The sequence below is a fragment of the Artemia sp. Qi Xiang Cuo genome, chromosome 15 (genome assembly GCF_049724085.1).
Source record: "Artemia sp. Qi Xiang Cuo chromosome 15, ASM4972408v1, whole genome shotgun sequence".
In the NCBI taxonomy this organism is placed as follows: domain Eukaryota; kingdom Metazoa; phylum Arthropoda; class Branchiopoda; order Anostraca; family Artemiidae; genus Artemia; species Artemia sp. Qi Xiang Cuo.
This window is the reverse complement of record NC_142808.1, coordinates 50,690,792-50,709,603: the sequence shown is the minus strand read 5'-3', so window position 1 is coordinate 50,709,603 and position 18,812 is coordinate 50,690,792. Positions and strand designations below refer to the sequence as shown.

At 35.6% G+C, this 18,812-nt stretch overlaps 1 protein-coding gene across 1 annotated transcript; it reads left to right on the top strand.

Moving 5' to 3' along the window:
* Positions 1 to 1,572: 1,572 nt before the first annotated feature.
* On the top strand, positions 1,573 to 17,122 carry LOC148943814 (uncharacterized). Its single transcript, XM_089101247.1, has 3 exons — positions 1,573 to 1,624; positions 11,778 to 11,942; positions 16,599 to 17,122. The coding sequence occupies exons 1-3, from the start codon at positions 1,573 to 1,575 to the stop codon at positions 16,889 to 16,891; spliced, it is 510 nt and encodes a 169-aa protein (XP_088957373.1). The 3' UTR covers positions 16,892 to 17,122.
* Positions 17,123 to 18,812: the final 1,690 nt, after the last annotated feature.

Here is an 18,812-nt window from a genome sequence, read left to right as displayed (position 1 = left end):
AGGATTCTGACATACAAACTGACAAAGACAGGCACTGGGAGAAGAAAACATTCGCCCAGACACATAGGCAAGGAGAATGGGAAAGATAAAAACACATGCAAATATATTCATTCAGGCATACAAACCGACAAAGACAGTCACTGAAATAAGCAAACACCCGCCCAAACACAAGCAAAAAGAGTGAGAGAGACAAAAACACATGTAAATATATGGATTCAGACATACAAACCGACAGAGACAGTCACTGAGATAAGCAAACACCCACCCAGACACAGGCCCAGAGAGTGAGAGAGACAAAAACAGATGCAAATATAAAGATTCTGACATACAAAACCACAATGACAGGCATTGAGATAGGCAAACACCCGCCCAAACACATAATAAAAGAGATTGAGTGACTCAAAAACACAAATGAACACATAGACTCTAATACACAGACCGACAAACACATGCAATTGGATATGCAAACATCCACCCAGTCACAGAGGAACGGAGAGTTGGAGAGATAAAAAATCAAGCACATACATGGATTCAGGCTTACGAACCAACTGAGACAGGCACTGAGATAAGCAAACACCCGCCCAAACACATAAGCAAAAAGAACGAGAGAGACAAGAACACATGTAAATATATGGATTCAGACATACAAAGCAACAATCACAGGCATTGAGATTGGCAAACACCCGCCCAGACACATAAGCAGAGGAAGTGAAAGAGACAAAAAGCCATATAAATATATAGATTCTGACATGCAAAACGACAAAGACAGTCACTGAGATAGGCAAACACCTGACCAGACACATAAACAGAGGAAGTGAGGGAGACAAAAACACATAGACAAAATCACACTTTTTATAGCTTGACACTTTTTATCGTAAAGAGCGATGTGGGTACAATGTATTATTTTTAGGTTTTTTTTCTTTTTTTTTGTTTAGACCAGGGCACTTCGTATCGAAGGAGTTTTCGTAGAAACTTCGAAAAGGGCTCATTCGATTGAAAATAGAAAGGGCTAATACCCTTTTTAGTAATTGAAAGTGATTGGAGGGCAACTAATCCCCCCCCCACGCCCACCCTCCCATTCGTCCATTATGTTTAAAAACTAAATGTTGCTTTAACCCTAAATCAAAATGCATTGTGGTAATGCTAATTCCCAATAAGGCATCTCAGCAGTATCCCAAGAAAGACTGAGGGTATTATGGTCAAACTTTCGGGGCTACTTCTGCTCCTAAAATTTAACCAAATCAAAATAGTTTAAGTGTATCCAAGCTATCAAAAAAAGTAAACAGATTTTTTGGGGAATGGTATTCAGTTTTCTATTTCAGGTCAACTAGAGGAGGTATGAAACTAAATTAAACACTACTATTTGTCTCCAGATTTTTAAAAGGATGTATGTTGTTAAAAATTGCTGAAAAATTTTCTCCAGCGCAAAAACAGTAGGCCAAACTATAAAGTCTTAAAAAAACGAAAAGATTTAAACTATTATTTTCTTTTTCCCTGAAAAGACTATGTCAATATAAAACGAACAGACTATAAACACATATAAATATATGGATTCTGACATACAAACCAACAATGACAGGCATTGAGATAGACAAACTCCCGCCCAGAAACATAAGCAGAGGAAGTGAGAGAGACAAAAACAAATATAAGTATATGGATTCTGACATACAAAGCAACAATGACAGGCATTGAGATAATGCGATTAATGATTATAACAATAAATATAATTATTAAAAAGAAGAAAATTTAAAATAATAAGTGGATGACTTAAGAAACAAATAAAACATGCAATAACACATTGATCCCATCAACCTGGCATACTTATTCTAGAGTGTGGATTTTCACTAGACGTGGATGCGCTCTGATGACATTGACTCTTAAAAAGGGCACTAGAACTTATGATTACCAATCCAATGAGTCCCGTCCAAAGCATATACGACCACCCATCTTATAAGAACCTTATATGTCCCAAGGGCATAACTTACAACCCTTTTCCTGAGACCTGTGGGGGGGGGTGTATTCCTCACAGACATAATTTCTAAAACCAGAATTTCTGATTCAGACATACAAACCGACAAAGACAGGCACTGAGATAAGCAAACACCCGCCCAGACACATAGGCCCAGAGAGTGAGAAAGACAAAAACACATGCAAATATATAGATTCGGACATGCAAAGCAACAATCGCAGGCATTGAGATAGGCAAACACCCACCCAAAAACATAAGCAGAGGAACTGAGGGAGACAAAAACACACATATAAATATATGTATTTTGACATGCAAACCGACAAAGACAGGCATTGAGATAGGCAAGCACCTGCCCAGACACTTAGGCAGAGGAAATGAGAGAGACAAAAACGTATAAAAATAAATTGATTCTGACATACACACCAACAATGACAGGCTTTGAGATAGGTAAACAACCGGCCAGACACATAAGCAGAGGAAGTGAGAGAGACAAAAACATATATAAGTATATGGATTCTGATATACAAAGCAAAAAAGAGAGACATTGAGATAGGAAAACACCTGCCCAGACACATAAGTGGAGAAAATGATAGAGACAAAAACACATATAAATAAAACGATTCGGGCATACAAACCAAAAATGACAGGCATTGGGAGAAGCAAACATCCGCCCATACACATAGGCAAAGAGAGTGGGAGAGATAAAAACACATATAAATATATGGATTCTGACATACAAACCGACAAAGACAGGCACTGAGATAGGCAAAAACCCGCCCAGACACATAAGCAGAGGAAGTGAGAGAGTCAAAAAACACATAAATATATAGATTCTGACATACAAACCGACAGAGACAGGCATTGAGATAGGCAAACATCCGCCCAGACACATAGGCAAAGAGAGTGGAAGAGATACAAACAAATGCATATATATATATATTCACACACACAAACAAGAATGACACGCGTTGAGATAGGCCAACAATCACCCACATACATAAGCAGGGGAAGTTAGGGACACAAAAACACATATAAATATATATATTCTGACGTACAAAGCAGCAATGACATGCATTGAGATAGGCAAACACCCGCCCAGGCACATAAGCAGAGAAAGTGAGAGAGACAAAACACATATAAATGTAAGGATTCTGACATACAAACCAACAAAGACAGGCATTGAGATAGGCAAACACCCGCCCAGACACATAAGCAGAGGAAGTGAGGGGGACAAAAAACACATATAAATATATGGATTCTGACATACAAACCAACAATGACAGGCATTGAGATAGGCAAACACCCGCCCGGGCACATAAGTAGAGGAAGTGAGAGAGACAAAAACACATATAAATGTAAGGAATCTGACATACAAACCAACAAAGACAGGCACTGAGATAAGCAAACACCCGCCCAGACACATAGGTCAAGAGAGTGAGAGACACAAAACACATGCAAATATATAGATTCAGACATACAAACCAACAATGACAGGCATTGAGATAGGCAAACACCCGCCCAGACATATAAGCAAAGAGAGTGAGAGAGTCAAAAACACATAATTATATAGATTCTGAAATACAAACCGACAAAGACTGGCACTGGGAGAAGCAAACATCCACCCTGACATATAGGCAAGGAGAGTGTGAGATATAAAAAAAACTCAAATATATTGATCCCGCCATACAAACCAACAATGACAGGCATTGAGATATGACTATGCATTATTTTGTTGAATTTAGGTTAGATCAATAATAGATGGCAGCACACCCGCTCAGACACACAGTCATAGTGAGAGAGCTATCCAAAAAGTTGGGTTGATCTAGGTTCACTTAGAGTGGTGCGCCACGCTATTTCAATGCCTGTCATTGATGGTTTGTATGTCAGAATTCATAGATTTATATGTGTTTTTTTCTCTCTCATTTCCTCTGCTTATGTGTCTGGGCGGATGATTTCCTATCTCAATGTCTGTGTTTGTTCGTTTCTATTTCTGAATCAGTATGTTTATATGTGTTTTTGTGTCACTTACTTACTCTGCTTATATGCCTGGGCGGTTGTTTGACTATCTCAATGCCTGTCATTGTTGCTTTGTATGTCAGAATCCATATATTTATATGTGTTTTTGTCTCTCTCACTTCCTCTGCTTATGTGTCTGGGCGGGTGTTTGCCTATCTCAATGCCTGTCATTGTTGTTTTGTATGTCAGAATCCATATATTTATATGTGTTTTTGTCTCTCTCATTTCCTCTGCTTATGTGTCTGGGCGGGTGTTTGCCTATCTCAATGCCTGTCTTTGTCAGTTTGTATGTCAGAATCCTTATATTTATATGTGTTTTTGTCTCCCTCACTTCCTCTGCTTATGTGTCTGGGCGGGTGTTTGCTTATCTCAGTGCCTGTCTTTGTCGGTTTGTATGTCTGAATCAATATATTTGCATGTATTTTTATCTCTCCCTCTCTCCTTGCCTATTTGTCTGGGCGGATGTTTATTTCTCCCAGTGCCTTTCTTTGTCAGTTTGTATGTCATAATCTATATATTTATATGTGTTTTTGTCACTCTCACTCTCTTTGCTTATGTGTGGGTGGGTGTTTGCCTATCTCAATGCCTGTCATTGTTGGTTTGTATGTGTGAATCTGTTTATTTGCATTGGTTTTTGTCTCTCTCACTATCTGGGCCTTTTTGTCTGGGTGGGTGTTTGCTTATCTCAGTGCCTGTCTTTGTCAGTTTATATGTCAGAATCTATGTATTTATATGTGTTTTTTTCTCTTTCACTTACTCTGCTTATATGTGTGGGCGGGTGTTTGCCAATATCAATGCCTGTGCGTGTTCCTTTGTATGTCTTGATCTATATATTTACATGTGTTTTTGTCACTCTCACTCTCCTTGCCTATGTGTCTGGGCGGATGTTTGCCTATCTCAATGCCTGTGATTGTTGCTTTGTATGTCTGAATCCATATATTTATATGTGTTTTTTGTCACTCTCACTTCCTCTGCTTATGTATCTAGGCGGGTGTTTGCCTATCTCATTGGCTGAGATTGTTGCTTTGTATGTCTGAATCTATATATTTGCATGTGTTTTTGTCTCTCTCACTCTCTGGGTCTTTGTGTCTTGGGCGGGTGTTTGCTTATATCAGTGCCTGTCTCTGTCGGTTTGTATGTCTGAATCTATATATTTAAGTTTGCTCTTATCTCTCTCGTTTTTCTTGTTTGTGTTTGGGCGGGTGATTACTTATTTCAGAATCTGTCTCTGTCAGTTTTAATGCCCTAATCAACATATTCTCATATTTTCTTATACCTCACCCTCTCCTTGCCTATATGTCAGGGCGGATGTTTTCTTCTCCCAGGGCATGTCTTTGTCAGTTTGTATGTCAGAATCCTTACATTTATATGTGTTTTTGTCTCTCTCACTTCCTCTGCTTATGTGTCCGGGCGAATGTTTGCCTATCTCAATGCCTGTCGTTGTTGGTTTGTATGTCAGAATTCATATATTTATATGTGTTTTTGTCTCCCTCACTTCCTCTGCTTATGTGTCTGGGCGGATGTTTGCTTATTCTCAATGTCTGTCATTGTTGGTTTGTATGTGTGAATCTATATATTTCAATATGTTTTTGTCTCTCTCACTTTCTGGGCCTATGTGTCTGGGTGGGTGTTTGCTTATCTCAGTGACTGTCTTTATCCGTTTGTACGTCATAATCTATGTATTTATAAGTGTTTTTGTCTCTTTCACTTCCTCTGCTTATGTGTCTGGGCGGGTGTTTGCCAATCTCAATGCCTGTGCTTGTTGCTTTGTATGTCTGGATCTATATATTTACATGTGTTTTGTCTCTATCACTCTTTTTGCTTATGTGTTTGGGCGGGTGTTTGCTTATCTCAGTGCCTGTCTCAGCCGGTTTGTTTGCCTGAATCAATGTATTTGCATGAGTTTTTGTCTCTCCCACTCTCCCTGCCTATGTGTCTGGGCGGATGTTTTCTTCTCCCAGTGCTTGTCTTTGTCAGTTTGTATGTCAGAATCTATATATTTATATATGTTTTTGTCACTCTCACTCTCTTTGCTTATGTGTCTGGGTGGGTGTTTGCCTATCTCAACGCCTGTCATTGTTGTTTTGTATGTCAGAATCTTTATATTTGTATGTGTTTTTATCTCTCCCACTCTCTGAGCTTACGTGTCTGGGTGGAAATTTGCTTCTTCCAGTGCCGTCTTTGTCGGTTTGTTGTCAGAATCTATATATTTATGTGTTTTTGACTCTCTCACTCTCACGACCTATATGTCTGGGCGGGTGTTTGCTTATCTCAATGCCTGTCTTTGTTGGTTTGTATGTCAGAATCCTTACATTTTATTGTCTCTCACTCTCTGGTCCTATATGTCAGGGTGGATGTTTGCCTATTTCAATGCCTGTCTTTGTCGGTTTGTATGTCAGAATTCATATATTTATTTATGTGTTTTTGTCCCCCTCACTTCCTCTGTTTATGCGTCTGGGCGGGTGTTTGCCTATCTCAATGCCTGTCTTAGCCTACCCTAGAAATAAGGGGAATATAAAACAAAGTAATAGATAACATATTTTTAATGAAATAATGACATATATGATATTAATATAAATATATGGTAGATACAATATTATAAATTATTAATAACAATGTTCAGCTTCCGACGTTGTAAATCTTTTCCATAAAATGCCTGACAATGTTCTCTGTTAATAGTTCTTTAGCTGTTTCATTCCCTTAGTTTGTATCAGTAGATTAGTCGTAATTCCATTTTGAGTCATACACAATTCTTACAGGTGTGTCATCGACAGGATCAATATGCTTTTCGTCTTTGGTATTATTTGGTTCATTGATTGTTTGATCAATGATGTTAGTAACGTTTTCTGACAGTTTCGTTTTCATCGATTCATCTTTGTATTCCTTAGTGATATTTTCTGCCAATGCCCTATTTATTTTTCTGGCAATTTCACTGTCTATCATCACATTATTTTTACACAGGTAACAGTTCCGGCACGTAGACAAGAAATGGTTTATGATATTAGTAGGAGAGTATGCCTTTCTTTTCCCCTTTGCTTTCATTTCAATACTAATACCTAAAAGATGACGGTAGGTTCTATCAACAGGTAGCATGTTACCAGAAGCACTCTCTTTGAGTACTTCTGGAGAAGTATTCTCTTTGAGTGCAATCATCTCTGGATATCTCACTCTTGCATATCCACCATTTGTACAACAGAATCTTTTTGGTACTCCCAAGAAATTTAGTTCCTTACTGTCGTGACAATGTACGCATACATTTCCAATAGTGCTAGCACTTGTACTTGTTTCATAGTTCAAATACTTCTCCTTGTCGGCATTCAATGCTACAATAACACTATCATGTGAACATACTTTCTTAAAAGGCTCCATCTTCACTTTTTTAAAGATATGACTTATGTGTTTATCGTTCCACTGCGTAAAAAATACTGATTTAATACATCCAGTAAACTAGGTAGTGTCAATAACCCACCATAGAGTACCATTGGGAAAGCCGGATCGCGTCTCTGAGCAAGCATAGAGTAAAATTGTAAGAGCCATACGCATATTCCATGTAATTTTAAGATACGTGAAAAAAAAGTTGAATAATATTGAAGTCCAAAAAAAAAATTTAGTCCAATAAAAAAAAGTGGTACTACAGACACTATTTTTATAACAGTAAAAATTACGACTAACATTTCTATATCATTCTCATTTTGAATTTGCAAAACATCAAACGTGATTTTTTATGTTTTAAGTATGTTACATGTCATTCTAAGAGATGTAAAAAAGCTGAAAAAATATATGATGTTAAAAAATAATAAAAAAATAGTTTAAAAAAATTAAAAAAAAAACTAAAAAATGGGGGAGGGGGCAAAAAGTTGGAGGGGAGGGGGCCCCCTTGGAGTTTGGGGATAAGGGACCTTTGGGGGTTGAAGTCTCTGGTGGCTAGGGTCGTTGGTGCTTATGATCCTTGACGGTTCATACTCACATACACCTTACTACTTGATTTGCAAGGAGTTCTAAGGTTTGTTCTGAATTTCTTTATTAAAATTCTTTTCTTGCCATCTACATCTCTCTTAGTATCAACTTTTTAGTATATTATAACGTTAGACCTTATTTTAAATTGACAACACTGTTCAAATAACACTTGTGTATTATACAGAACACTTCGGAGAGGTAAAGCTAGGTCAGCTCACAATGTCATTCTATCATCGTTAACCGTTTTTATAGATTAATGTTGTTTCAAATTTATAACAAATTGCCTGAGCTAACAAGCCCTTCGGGGCTACCTTAACTGCTAATTAGTTTAACCCTATTTCTCCACCTTCATACGATCCAATTCGCAAATGTTATCTAGCTCTGTTTTTTTCCCTATTATTCAATTAATATCGTTCATATAGTCCAATTCGCGAATCCCTTACCCTTTTTTGCAAATAGAGTTAGCTTTTACATAAAATGATATAAAACCATATGCCAATCAATTAATTCTGAGTTTAGCATCCGATTATTGAACCAGGAAAGAAAAAAAAACATGTTATGATGACGGATGAACGAAGTTGCTAAAGCACATATCATCTAAACCCGTCTGATTGCATTATACAACCTCGTCTAGTTTCAAAACGTGTTTGATCACTTTAAAGCTCCATAATATAAAGGGACTGGTCGCTTTTTGCAATGTGTTCGTCAAACGTCACTGTATATTCTTGTGTAATTCCATGTGCAATTGAAAGTGCCTACACTATCACTACTACTTAGGTACAGCAAAAGGATCGGATTTTTATGCCGATTTTAAATAAATTAGTTTCATTAAGGTTAGTCTTTTTTAGTCTTGCGCATCAAAGGTTACGAGCATGAGAAAATTTTTGTATTTTCGAAAAAAAGGATGAAACATCCCAGAAAATTCATAGAATCTTAATGAAAATCACAATATTGGATTCAGCGTATCAGAGAACCCTAATGTTGAGGTTTCAGGCTTCTATCTGCAAAAATGTTGAATTTTGTAATTTTTGCCAGAAGAAAGATCACGGATGCGTGTTTATTTGTTTTTCTGTTGTTTTTTTTTTCAGGGCGATCGTATCGACCCAGTAGTCTGAGAATATTGTGAAAAGACTCATTAAAACTGAAATTAAAAGTTCTAGTGGCCTATTTACGTGACCAGAAAGATTGGAGGACAACTAGGCCTCCTCCCAACCCTTTTCCCCCCAAAATTGTCTGAATTTTTTCAGAGAGTAATTTTGTTCATCATAGTTGATAAAATCAATAACTACGCCTTTTTATATAACATGACCCCTCCCACATAGCCCCATGGAAAAGGTTTAGGATATAAAAATTGCCCATTGTTTACGCATAGTATATTTACCAGAATTCCTATACATTTTTTATTTGTTGCTTTCTCTTTTCGGTCTTAATTTTCCGCTTGGAGTTGTTAAGGGTAATTGCCTGGGTAAATTTTCACTGGTATTGAATTGTCTAGAGGATATATTCGTGGGGAGGGTATTTCTCCCTGGAGGTGAGGCCAGATTTCCTGGGGCTATTTAAAAAATGATCAGAAATTAGGTATAAAAAAAAGTTATTTCAACTGAAAGTAAGGAGCAACATTAAAACTTAAAACGAATAGAAACTATTTCTTATATGAAGAGGGTTGCCTCCTCCTCAATACCTCGTTCTTTACGCTAAAATTCTAATTTTGTCCCAATTCCTTAAGAAGGACTTCTGGAACACTATGTTCGTTTAATTGGAACAATAAGATTCTTTTTTTAAAAGTACTAAAATTTCTAGCGTAAAGACCGAGGTGTTGAGGAGGAGGCAACCCGCTTCATATACAAGAGGTTTTGTTCGTTTAAGTTTCAATGTTGCTCCTTACTTCCAGTTGAAACCACTTGTTTTTTTATTTATTTAATTTTTCAATAAGCTTGATAATAAGCCTTAAAACGACATCTCTACACAGATTATACAATTCATATTTATATTACATATATTTCTTGATAAATTTAGAGATAAATCTGTCTAATATGTTGATTTCAAGTTGAATTTGAAATACGCAGAAAATTGGCTGTTATGATTTGAACTGCATCGAAGCTAGACTGAACTGCCTATATATCTAAAAGAACTTCGCGAGTCCGATTGGATTTAAAAAAAAAACGACGAAAGTCATGTTTCTTTGGTCCTTCAAATAATAGTTCAAATAGGGATAAATCATTTTAAATGAGTGAAAAACAATGACGAAAAAAACACCGGATATTTGCTGATGACGGTGTCTCCGAATGTGTGACCGAAGTATCCGAAATTTTTATTGTCACTACTTTTCACAGTTTATAAGGGGGCCGGTATAGAAAACTTCCCGGCTATTTCTTCCATGTTAAATAATTTTAGCTTGTCTGGCGACAACAGACGCATAAAGGCACTAATTTTGGTTTCTATCTGTTCCCCTAATCTAGTAACATAATCTGGGTTTGTTATTTTTTTTACTGGCTTTTTTAAATTGGGTTTTTTCGTGCAAATTTTATTTCAACTTGTCTAAGAAAACGGTACACACAAGTTTAATAATTTTCACATGAACTAAATTCCTTTTTGAAAGATGGTAAAGAAGAGCAATAAAAGAAGCATCGGCTTGTTTACTGTGCAGAAGCACAGGGAAAACTAAAGCAAAAGTACTAAAAAGTTGGAAGACCACAACTACCAAAACCTTTATTCGACTTGAACAAAATATCTCTTCAAGAAGAAACCACACCAGAACTCTGAACTCCCAAGACTGAAAGTTATAAGTGCTTGTCGCAAATTTAGAATACAGTATTTTTAAAAATTCTAGCTTAATGGTTAATGTGCCATATTTTGTTAAGAGCTACGAACAATTATTAATCAAACATGTGTGATAACCACTTAAATCATTTGGTAGTATGAACCTTTCTAAGACCTTAGACTCATTATAGGTTTGTTTGGTCTTAGGGGCTTAGGTCCCCATTATTTAAAAAAATGACTATCTCAAAAATTCGATCGGATGGATTTGAAGTAAAGAAGGCAGGAGGGCTGGTTGCCTGGTTGCTTAGACTCATTATGACCTTAGCTGTCTCAAAAAGGGCTGGTTGCCTTCCGTTCCCTTTTAACTCTTAAAAAGGGAACTAAAACTTTCAATTCCTAATAGAATGAGCCCCTGACGAAGTTATACCATCATTCCTTTCATAAAAACCTTATATGCTTCCGGGTTCTGGGTGGCTGTATAAACCCTGGAGATGTAACTATATGATCTTTGGTCTATTTTAGATAAAATGAAAATCTCAAAAATTTGATCGAACGCATTTTGGAAAAAAACAGTTGGATGGGGGGGGATAGTTTCCGTCATATTAGTTTTGACTCTCAATAAGAGAACTCTAAATTTCGATCTAGAATCGAATGAGCCCCCTCTAAAATTTATGCTACCATCCCTTCCATAAAATCTTATTGCCCCAGGGGCATAACTTAGAACCCTTGTCCCCAGACTCTGGAGGGGGGCTGTGTGATCCTTGAAATTTTTGTTTTTTGATTTTTGATAAATTTAATTCAACAACTCCTTCCGATGTTAGGGATTTCAAATTTTTATTAGTTATATGTTTGCGAATTTGCGTTGCATGTTTCTGGGTTTTTTTTTTTCATTGTGAAAATTATATTTTTAGAAACTATTTGTGAAAAAAACCTGAATATACATCTGATTTTATGTACATATAATATCTGTATATTTACATTTTTACATTTAACTGAAAAGAAAAAAACTGTCAGATTTGCTTAGTAAGCTTTACTGTTAAGTTTTTCTGTCTCTTCAATTTAAATATTGTTTTAGAAAATGAAGATGCTTTACTAGGTGACAGCGAGAAGCCCTTTCATTATCCAAACCATCTTTTGTCACCAAAACGTGAAGATGTTTTTTTGCTTATTTTACCTAGTATTTCAGGACCATGTAAATTTGAAGACGACACCCAGGAATCCAAATGTTCTAACAATGAAGGTACATCTGAAACATTGTGTTTTGTCTATTGAAATGTATTGGGTAATATTTTATTGGACAAAAATAGGACAAAGGCACTTAATCTTAAGATCAAACTTTTGTTTTATCTTATTTCAATGTGCAGGCGTTTGCCAAACCGATTTTGTTGTCTTTCATGAGAATTTTTAAATTTTCACTTGAAAGTAGTTTGATAGGTTTTATTACCAAACAGTTCGTGGTTACGAACTGTAAGTAAGGAGCAACCTGGCTCAATAATAGCCGAAACTCTAAACAATGGAATTTTGATGCCAATAGATGCATTAAGTTTAGTCTTACGCATCAAAGGTTAAGACCCTGAGAAAATTGTTCTTATTTTCGATAAAAGGGGAAACACCCCTAAAAGCCCGAAGATCTTAATGAAAACCACACATTCCGATTCAGCGTATTAGAGAGCCCTATTGTTGAGGTTTCAAGCTTCTATCTGCAAAAATGTGGAATTCTGTATTTTTTGTCATAAGAAAGATCACGGATGCATGTTTATTCATTTGTTTTTCCTTCCCAGGGATGATCTTATTCATTCAGTGGTCCTAGAGTATCGTGAGAGGTATCATTCAAACGAAAATTAAAAGTTCCAGTGCCCTTTTAGAGTGACCAAAAGATTGGAGGGCAACTAGGCCCTGTCCCACCCTTTTTCCCCGGAAATCGTACTAAAAAAGATTTGAGATAGTCATTTTGTTCATCATAGTTGAAAGGCCCAATAACTATACCTTTGGATGTAACCTGACCCCCCCCCCAGCCCCAGGGGAATGGTCTTTAAGTTATAAAAGTTGTCTATCGTTTACGCATAGTATTTGTTTTTTGGAAGCATGCATACATTTTAGGTAGGGAAGACGAATTTTCTGCTGTTTTTTTTTCACTGGGGAACTCCATGGGGAGGGAAAATTCCAAGGGGTGAAGATGTCACAGAAAATTATACACGGGGTAATTTTCCAGAATTCCTATAAAAATGGTTTTTATATTTCTTACTTTCTCTTTTCCGTCTCAATTTTACGTGTTGAGTTGTTAAGGGTAATTGCCTGGGTATATTTCTACCGGGATTCATTTGTCTAGATAATATATTCGTTGAGAGGGTATTTTTCGTGGAGGTTGTGCCAGATATCCTGGAACTATTTAAAAAACGATCTGAAATTGAATTTTAAAAACAAGTTTTTTCAACTGGAAGTAAGGAGCAGCATTAAAACTTAAAATGATCAGAAATTATTACGTATGTGGAGGTGGTTGCCCCCTCCTCAACACTTCGATCTTTACGCTGAAGTTTTAACTTTGTCCCAATTTTTTAAGAAGGGCTTCTGAAACACTCTGTTCGTTTAATTGGAACAATAAGAAGTTTTTTTCTAAAGTACTGAAATTTAGCGTAAAGGGCGAGGCGTTGAAGAGGATATATACACTGTAAAAAAATTGTTTGAGATTCAACAAAAATTGCTTGTTATTTTTATCAATAAATATCACATAAGGGTTCTCTTTATTAATTAGAAAAAAAATTGAATTCAGAGGGTAACATATGTTGAGCATTGGTATTTTTAAGAATAGGGTAGTAGTTTCACAAATTTTTTAGCTAAAAAAAATCACAAAAGAAATGTATTGCTAAACGAAATTGCCTATTAAAGTTTTATACAAATATAATATTTATACATAATTCTTGTATTAGCACTTAGTAAACGTTTAAATTCAAATTAATTCAATTCAAACAACCCAAAGTTTCAACTCAATACGGTACCCTCGGCTGTTCTTAGGCTTTTGTAGATAGAAATTTTTAACAACATGCGTGCAAATAATATGCTCTGATGTTGATCAATAGCCCCCTCAAAATTACATGAAAGCAGTTGTAATTCGAAATGGTCACAGTCGTAAGTAGTTAAAGTCAAATTAATGAATGGTCGTAACCGTTGCTGAAGTAGCTTCAGTATGTGGCCTGAAAGTTTCAAGTTAAAACCCTTGGCTATTCGTAAAGTATTACAGATACACCTTTTTTTATAAGCCATTTGCACATAGTTTCCTTTAAAGTATTTGAAAATGTACCTCGGAACTCACTTAAGTTTCATGATAATACCCTCACTGCTTTGGAACAAACCTGGGTTGAAAAATTCCTCCCTTTCTTAATGATAAATCTAGTGTATAAACAATCGAAAAACTCAAACTCAAAATAAGCGTATTCTTCATTGTTAATATTTTACAATTTTTCCTTGCTTTTTTCGCCAAATAAGTGTTCTTTCATATTTTACTCCTCCTTCCGTATAACTAGGGTGCAATATATATAATAGGTTGCATTAAATTGTAAAGAGTATTCTTGATTATAGGCCATCTTTGTCGCTTTCAACTAAGTCAAAAGAAGAAATTGAAATCCTCCGGTACTTAAAAAAGATAAAAATACAGTAATCACAAGAGCAGACAAAGGAAACAGCAGTAATTATGAATTCTGCTGATTATGAAATGAAAGCAAATACCCTTTTAATGGATAAAAAATAATTACAAAGAAATAAAAAGTAATCCCATCGATAAATACACACAGCAGTTGAGAAAAGAATTAGGAATTTTAAAAAGACAGTAGACTAACTACCCCTCAAATGCACAAAAAATCTTACCCAAGAGGATGTTCAGCCCCAAAGTTTTATGGTCTGCCTAAAATCCTTAAGAAAGATATTCCGTTATGTCCTATTATAGCATGTTATAGTTCTCCAGTTACAGGTGTAGGAAAGTTCTTGGCCACCATTTTTAAATCTCTTTTAAGCACACAGAAATCTTACATAAAAGATTCTACAGATCTTGTTGAGAATTTAAAATCTCAAAGTACAAAAGAAAAAACGCCTTTTTCTAGTTTTAATGTAGTTTCCAATTACACTTCATGCGATGTTCATAAATGTGAGCAGGCCTTACAAAGAAAATTAGAGGAAAAGTCTGCCTGGTCATATTACAGAACTTTGGAAATTGACACAATAATGACGCTTGTTCGTCTTTGCAACAAGTTTTCTTCATATTTTAAGTTCCGAGATAAAATTTTCCTTCAAATTATGGGCCTATTCATGGGCACTGTATTATCTCCTTATTTAGCAAATTTTTACATGGATTTCATAGAACAATCTGCTTTGAATAGTTTCCGCTTAAAACACTCCCTCTGGTTTTGTTTCGTTGATGATATTCTTTCTGTTTGGGAACACAGACAGGACTCTCTTGGAGACTTTTTGGTACATTTAAACTCTTTTGATTCAAACATCCAGTTCACAATGGAACTAAAAGATTCAGGAAAGCTGCCTTTCTTCGACGTTTCTATTATAAAAATACTCCCAACCTTGAATTTTCTATACACAGAAAGCCGACTCATAATGATTGGTATCTACACTTCTCATCAAATCACCCGCCTTCCGTTCATAAGTGAACAAAAAGTTGAACATTTTTTCAACTCAGGAAAAGATAAAACTGGCCATGTACTACTTTGAGGTGTCTACAGAGTCCCATGTTCATGTGGGAAATTTTACATTGGTAGGACCCATCAACAATTTAGTGAACGTTTGCATGAACACAAAACTTCAATAGATAAGTCCCTGAGATTGAAACATAAAAAGGACAACTTTTATTCTGCCTTGGCCCAGCATATATTCGAATCTCCTACACATCTTGTTCTTTTTGAGGAGGTAACTTTAATATCTACTGTAAATGTCCTACCGCAATCTTTCAAAGAGGTAATTGAGATAAAAAATATATATAAACAGGAATATGGCTATAAATAAGAACACTGGAGACATTTCATTAAGCCCAATTTATAACAATTTAATACTAAAAGATTCTTTTGATATGTGCACCCAATCAAATTTAAGAGAACCTATTAACATATCTAATGAAAACCGAAATGGCAGAAGAGCAACAAGTATTGCTAGGCAAAACATTCTTGCACAATCTCTTCTTTTTTTTTCATTGGCTTCGGCTTTGGTCTTTCATTCAGTGTTTGTTCGGATCTTGTCTAGTGAACTCTAAAAGGTTAGATTTTTTTTTTTTTTTTTTTTTTGTTTTTTTTTTTTTTTTTAGCACTAAGGACGACTTGGTGGAGGTCCTAGTCGAAATATTTGCTGTTTTTTCGTCTTCATATTTTATCACTGGCTGACAAAATCCTCGTTTTCTCACCCTTTTTTGGTTTTATTTATCTTTTATTATTTCCTTTGCTCTTTTAGCTTCATACGTATTCTTTTAGCTCTTCCTATTTTAGTTACAATAATTCCTAATATTTGTTGTAATATCTCCTCTCCTTCACTTATGGTTTGATTTACCCCTCTGTATACTTTTTGATCGCTTAAGGTGTCATTTTCACTCTTTCGTTGCATTAAAATAACTAATTTTAGAAAATCATATTAGTATCACCACGAGAGAGAGAAGAGGAATCGAAAATAAAATTAGTTGTCAAAACATATCAAAAGATATACTGTTTTTTTGTAGACTTTTAGAACAAATTGAAAGATTTATTTTCTGTTTTCGGTTTATTGAGCTTTGGTATTTTATTTTATTCGTTTTTTCTTACTCCGTAGGCTTTTTAAAACATATTGAAAGATGTGTTTTAGTTTTTGGTTTTTTGAGTTTTGATTTGTTGTTTTATTCATTTTTTTTTAACTTTATACTTTTCAACTTTAGGTCACTTTTCACGACACGTGTCTGGAATACACCCACAGGGAAATACGACACTAGTTGTTTCAAAGAATCCATCTACGAGTGGTTTCTCAAATGCATGTGAATCGGAATCTGAAGGAAAAGGCTTAGAAAATCAAAAAACTGATTTGAAAAGTTGCTTGCAAAGTAAAAAGTATAGAAAATTTGAAAGATATCAAAGAACTCATAAAGAGAAAAAAACATATAAATGTGAGATATGTGACAAGATATTTCCTCGAATGCAGTTCGAACAAGCACCAGCGAGTGCATACAGGTGAAAAACCTTTTAAATGCAATGTATGTAAAAAATGCTTTTCTGAACGGGGCTCTTTGAAGAGGCACCTAAGAGTTCATACCGGTGAGAAACCATTTAAATGTGATGTATGTGACAAGACCTTTTCTCTGCCTGCAAATTTGAAAACACATAAAAGAATACATACCGGTGAAAAACCGTTTAAGTGTGATATATGTAACCAAACCTTTTCACAAATAGGACATTTGAACCAGCATCAAAGAATGCATACACGTGAGAAAGCGTTTAAATGTGATGTTTGAGATAAGATATTTTATCAACCTTAAAATTTGAAAAGGCAACAAAAAATGCATACGTATGAAAACCCATTTAAGTGCGATATTTGAGATAAGACCTTTTCTTGACCTGAAAATTTGAAAACACATCAAAGAATGCATCATGGGGAAAAACCGTTTAAATGTAATGTTTGTGGCAGAATCTTTTCTCATTCTTCATATTTGAACCGGCACCAAAGAGTGCATGAAGGTGAGAAGCTGTCTAAATGCGATGTTTGGGACAAGACCTTTTCCCAACCTGATCAATTGAACACACATCAAAGAGTGCATGGCGGTGAGAAACCGTTTAAGTGCAATGTATGTGATAAGACCTTTTCTCGCGCTGATTCTTTGAGCACACATCAAAGAATGCATACAGGTGAGCAACTGTTTATGTGTAATGTTTGTGAGAAGGGTTTTTCGCAAGTTTTCAGTTTGAATGCACATCAAAGACTGCATACAGGTGAGAAACCGTTTAAGTGTAATGTTTGTGATAAAACCTTCTCTCAATCTTCAAATTTGAACCAGCATCAAAGAGTGCATACAGGTGAGAAACCGTTTAAATGCGATATATGTAAAATATGCTTTTCTCATCTGGGCAGCTTGTACAGGCACCAGAGAGTGCATAAGGAAGAGTAGCCAATTAAATTTAATGTTTGTGAGAAGTGTTTTTTGCAAGCTTACTGTTTGAATACACATTAAAGACTGTAAAACTTTTACAACTTTTTTAAAACTTTTGTAAGACTGAGAAACTTTTCATATATTATGTCTTTAGAAAAACTTTTCTGTTTTTATCAATTTTCAAAACATCAAAAAGTGCATACGGAGTTTAAGAAAATTGTTGTAACCTTCAAATAAAATAAAAAAACAGGAGCAAAAAACAAAGGACCAATTGTCAGTTTAATCAGTTTAACCGTTTGTCAGTTTAATCAGTTTAACCGTTTGTCAGTTTAATCAGTTTAACCGTTTGTCAGTTTAATCAGTTTAACCGTTTGTCAGTTTAATTGATAAATTAGATGAAAACTTCCCGAGTTTGAAGTTTGGTTGTAATTCTATTCCAAAGAAGGAGCGCCAGCGTAGCTGAGAGTTCAACTGAGATAGACGCGTGCAATCGCCTCGATTGACCAAAGAAACACCAGTATTTTAAAGTCATTATAATATGCAGTGGTTAAGCTCATGATGAAACGCGGAGAGTTCAACGGGAAGGGAAATTGGGAGGGCAGTTGAACTCTCAGCTACGCTGGCGCTCCTTCTTTGGAGTAGAATTACAACCAAACTTCAAACTCGGGAAGTTTTCATCTAATTTATCAATTCTACTCCAAAAGGAGCGCCTTAGCTCCGCGTTCGAGTTCAACTGAGATTTTAAAGTTCAGCATGAGCTATACCAACACTAAGGATCAATAATAGCCCTATTCATCAAAAGAGGCTGTCGTACAAAAATTCAATTATAGTAAGATATTTCAAATATACCACATTACAGTGAATAAATTCAAAAGACAGATAACTGCTGAACACTTTCAATTGGTTTATTATAAAACCTTGCAAACGTTTTTGCATTTGTCCAGCCTACATATTTTACGATTTGATCTACATCAATTCCTCTTGCTTTAAGGTGGGACGTTGAGGTAGACC

Coding starts and splice junctions, on each gene's coding strand:
- LOC148943814 (XM_089101247.1), top strand. CDS start 1,573: ATGACAGGCATTGAGATAGACAAACTCCCGCCCAGAAACATAAGCAGA. Junction 1,625..11,777: donor CAGAAACATAAGCAGAGGAA/GTGAGAGAGACA, acceptor ATATTGTTTTAG/AAAATGAAGATGCTTTACTA. Junction 11,943..16,598: donor CAAATGTTCTAACAATGAAG/GTACATCTGAAA, acceptor TTTCAACTTTAG/GTCACTTTTCACGACACGTG.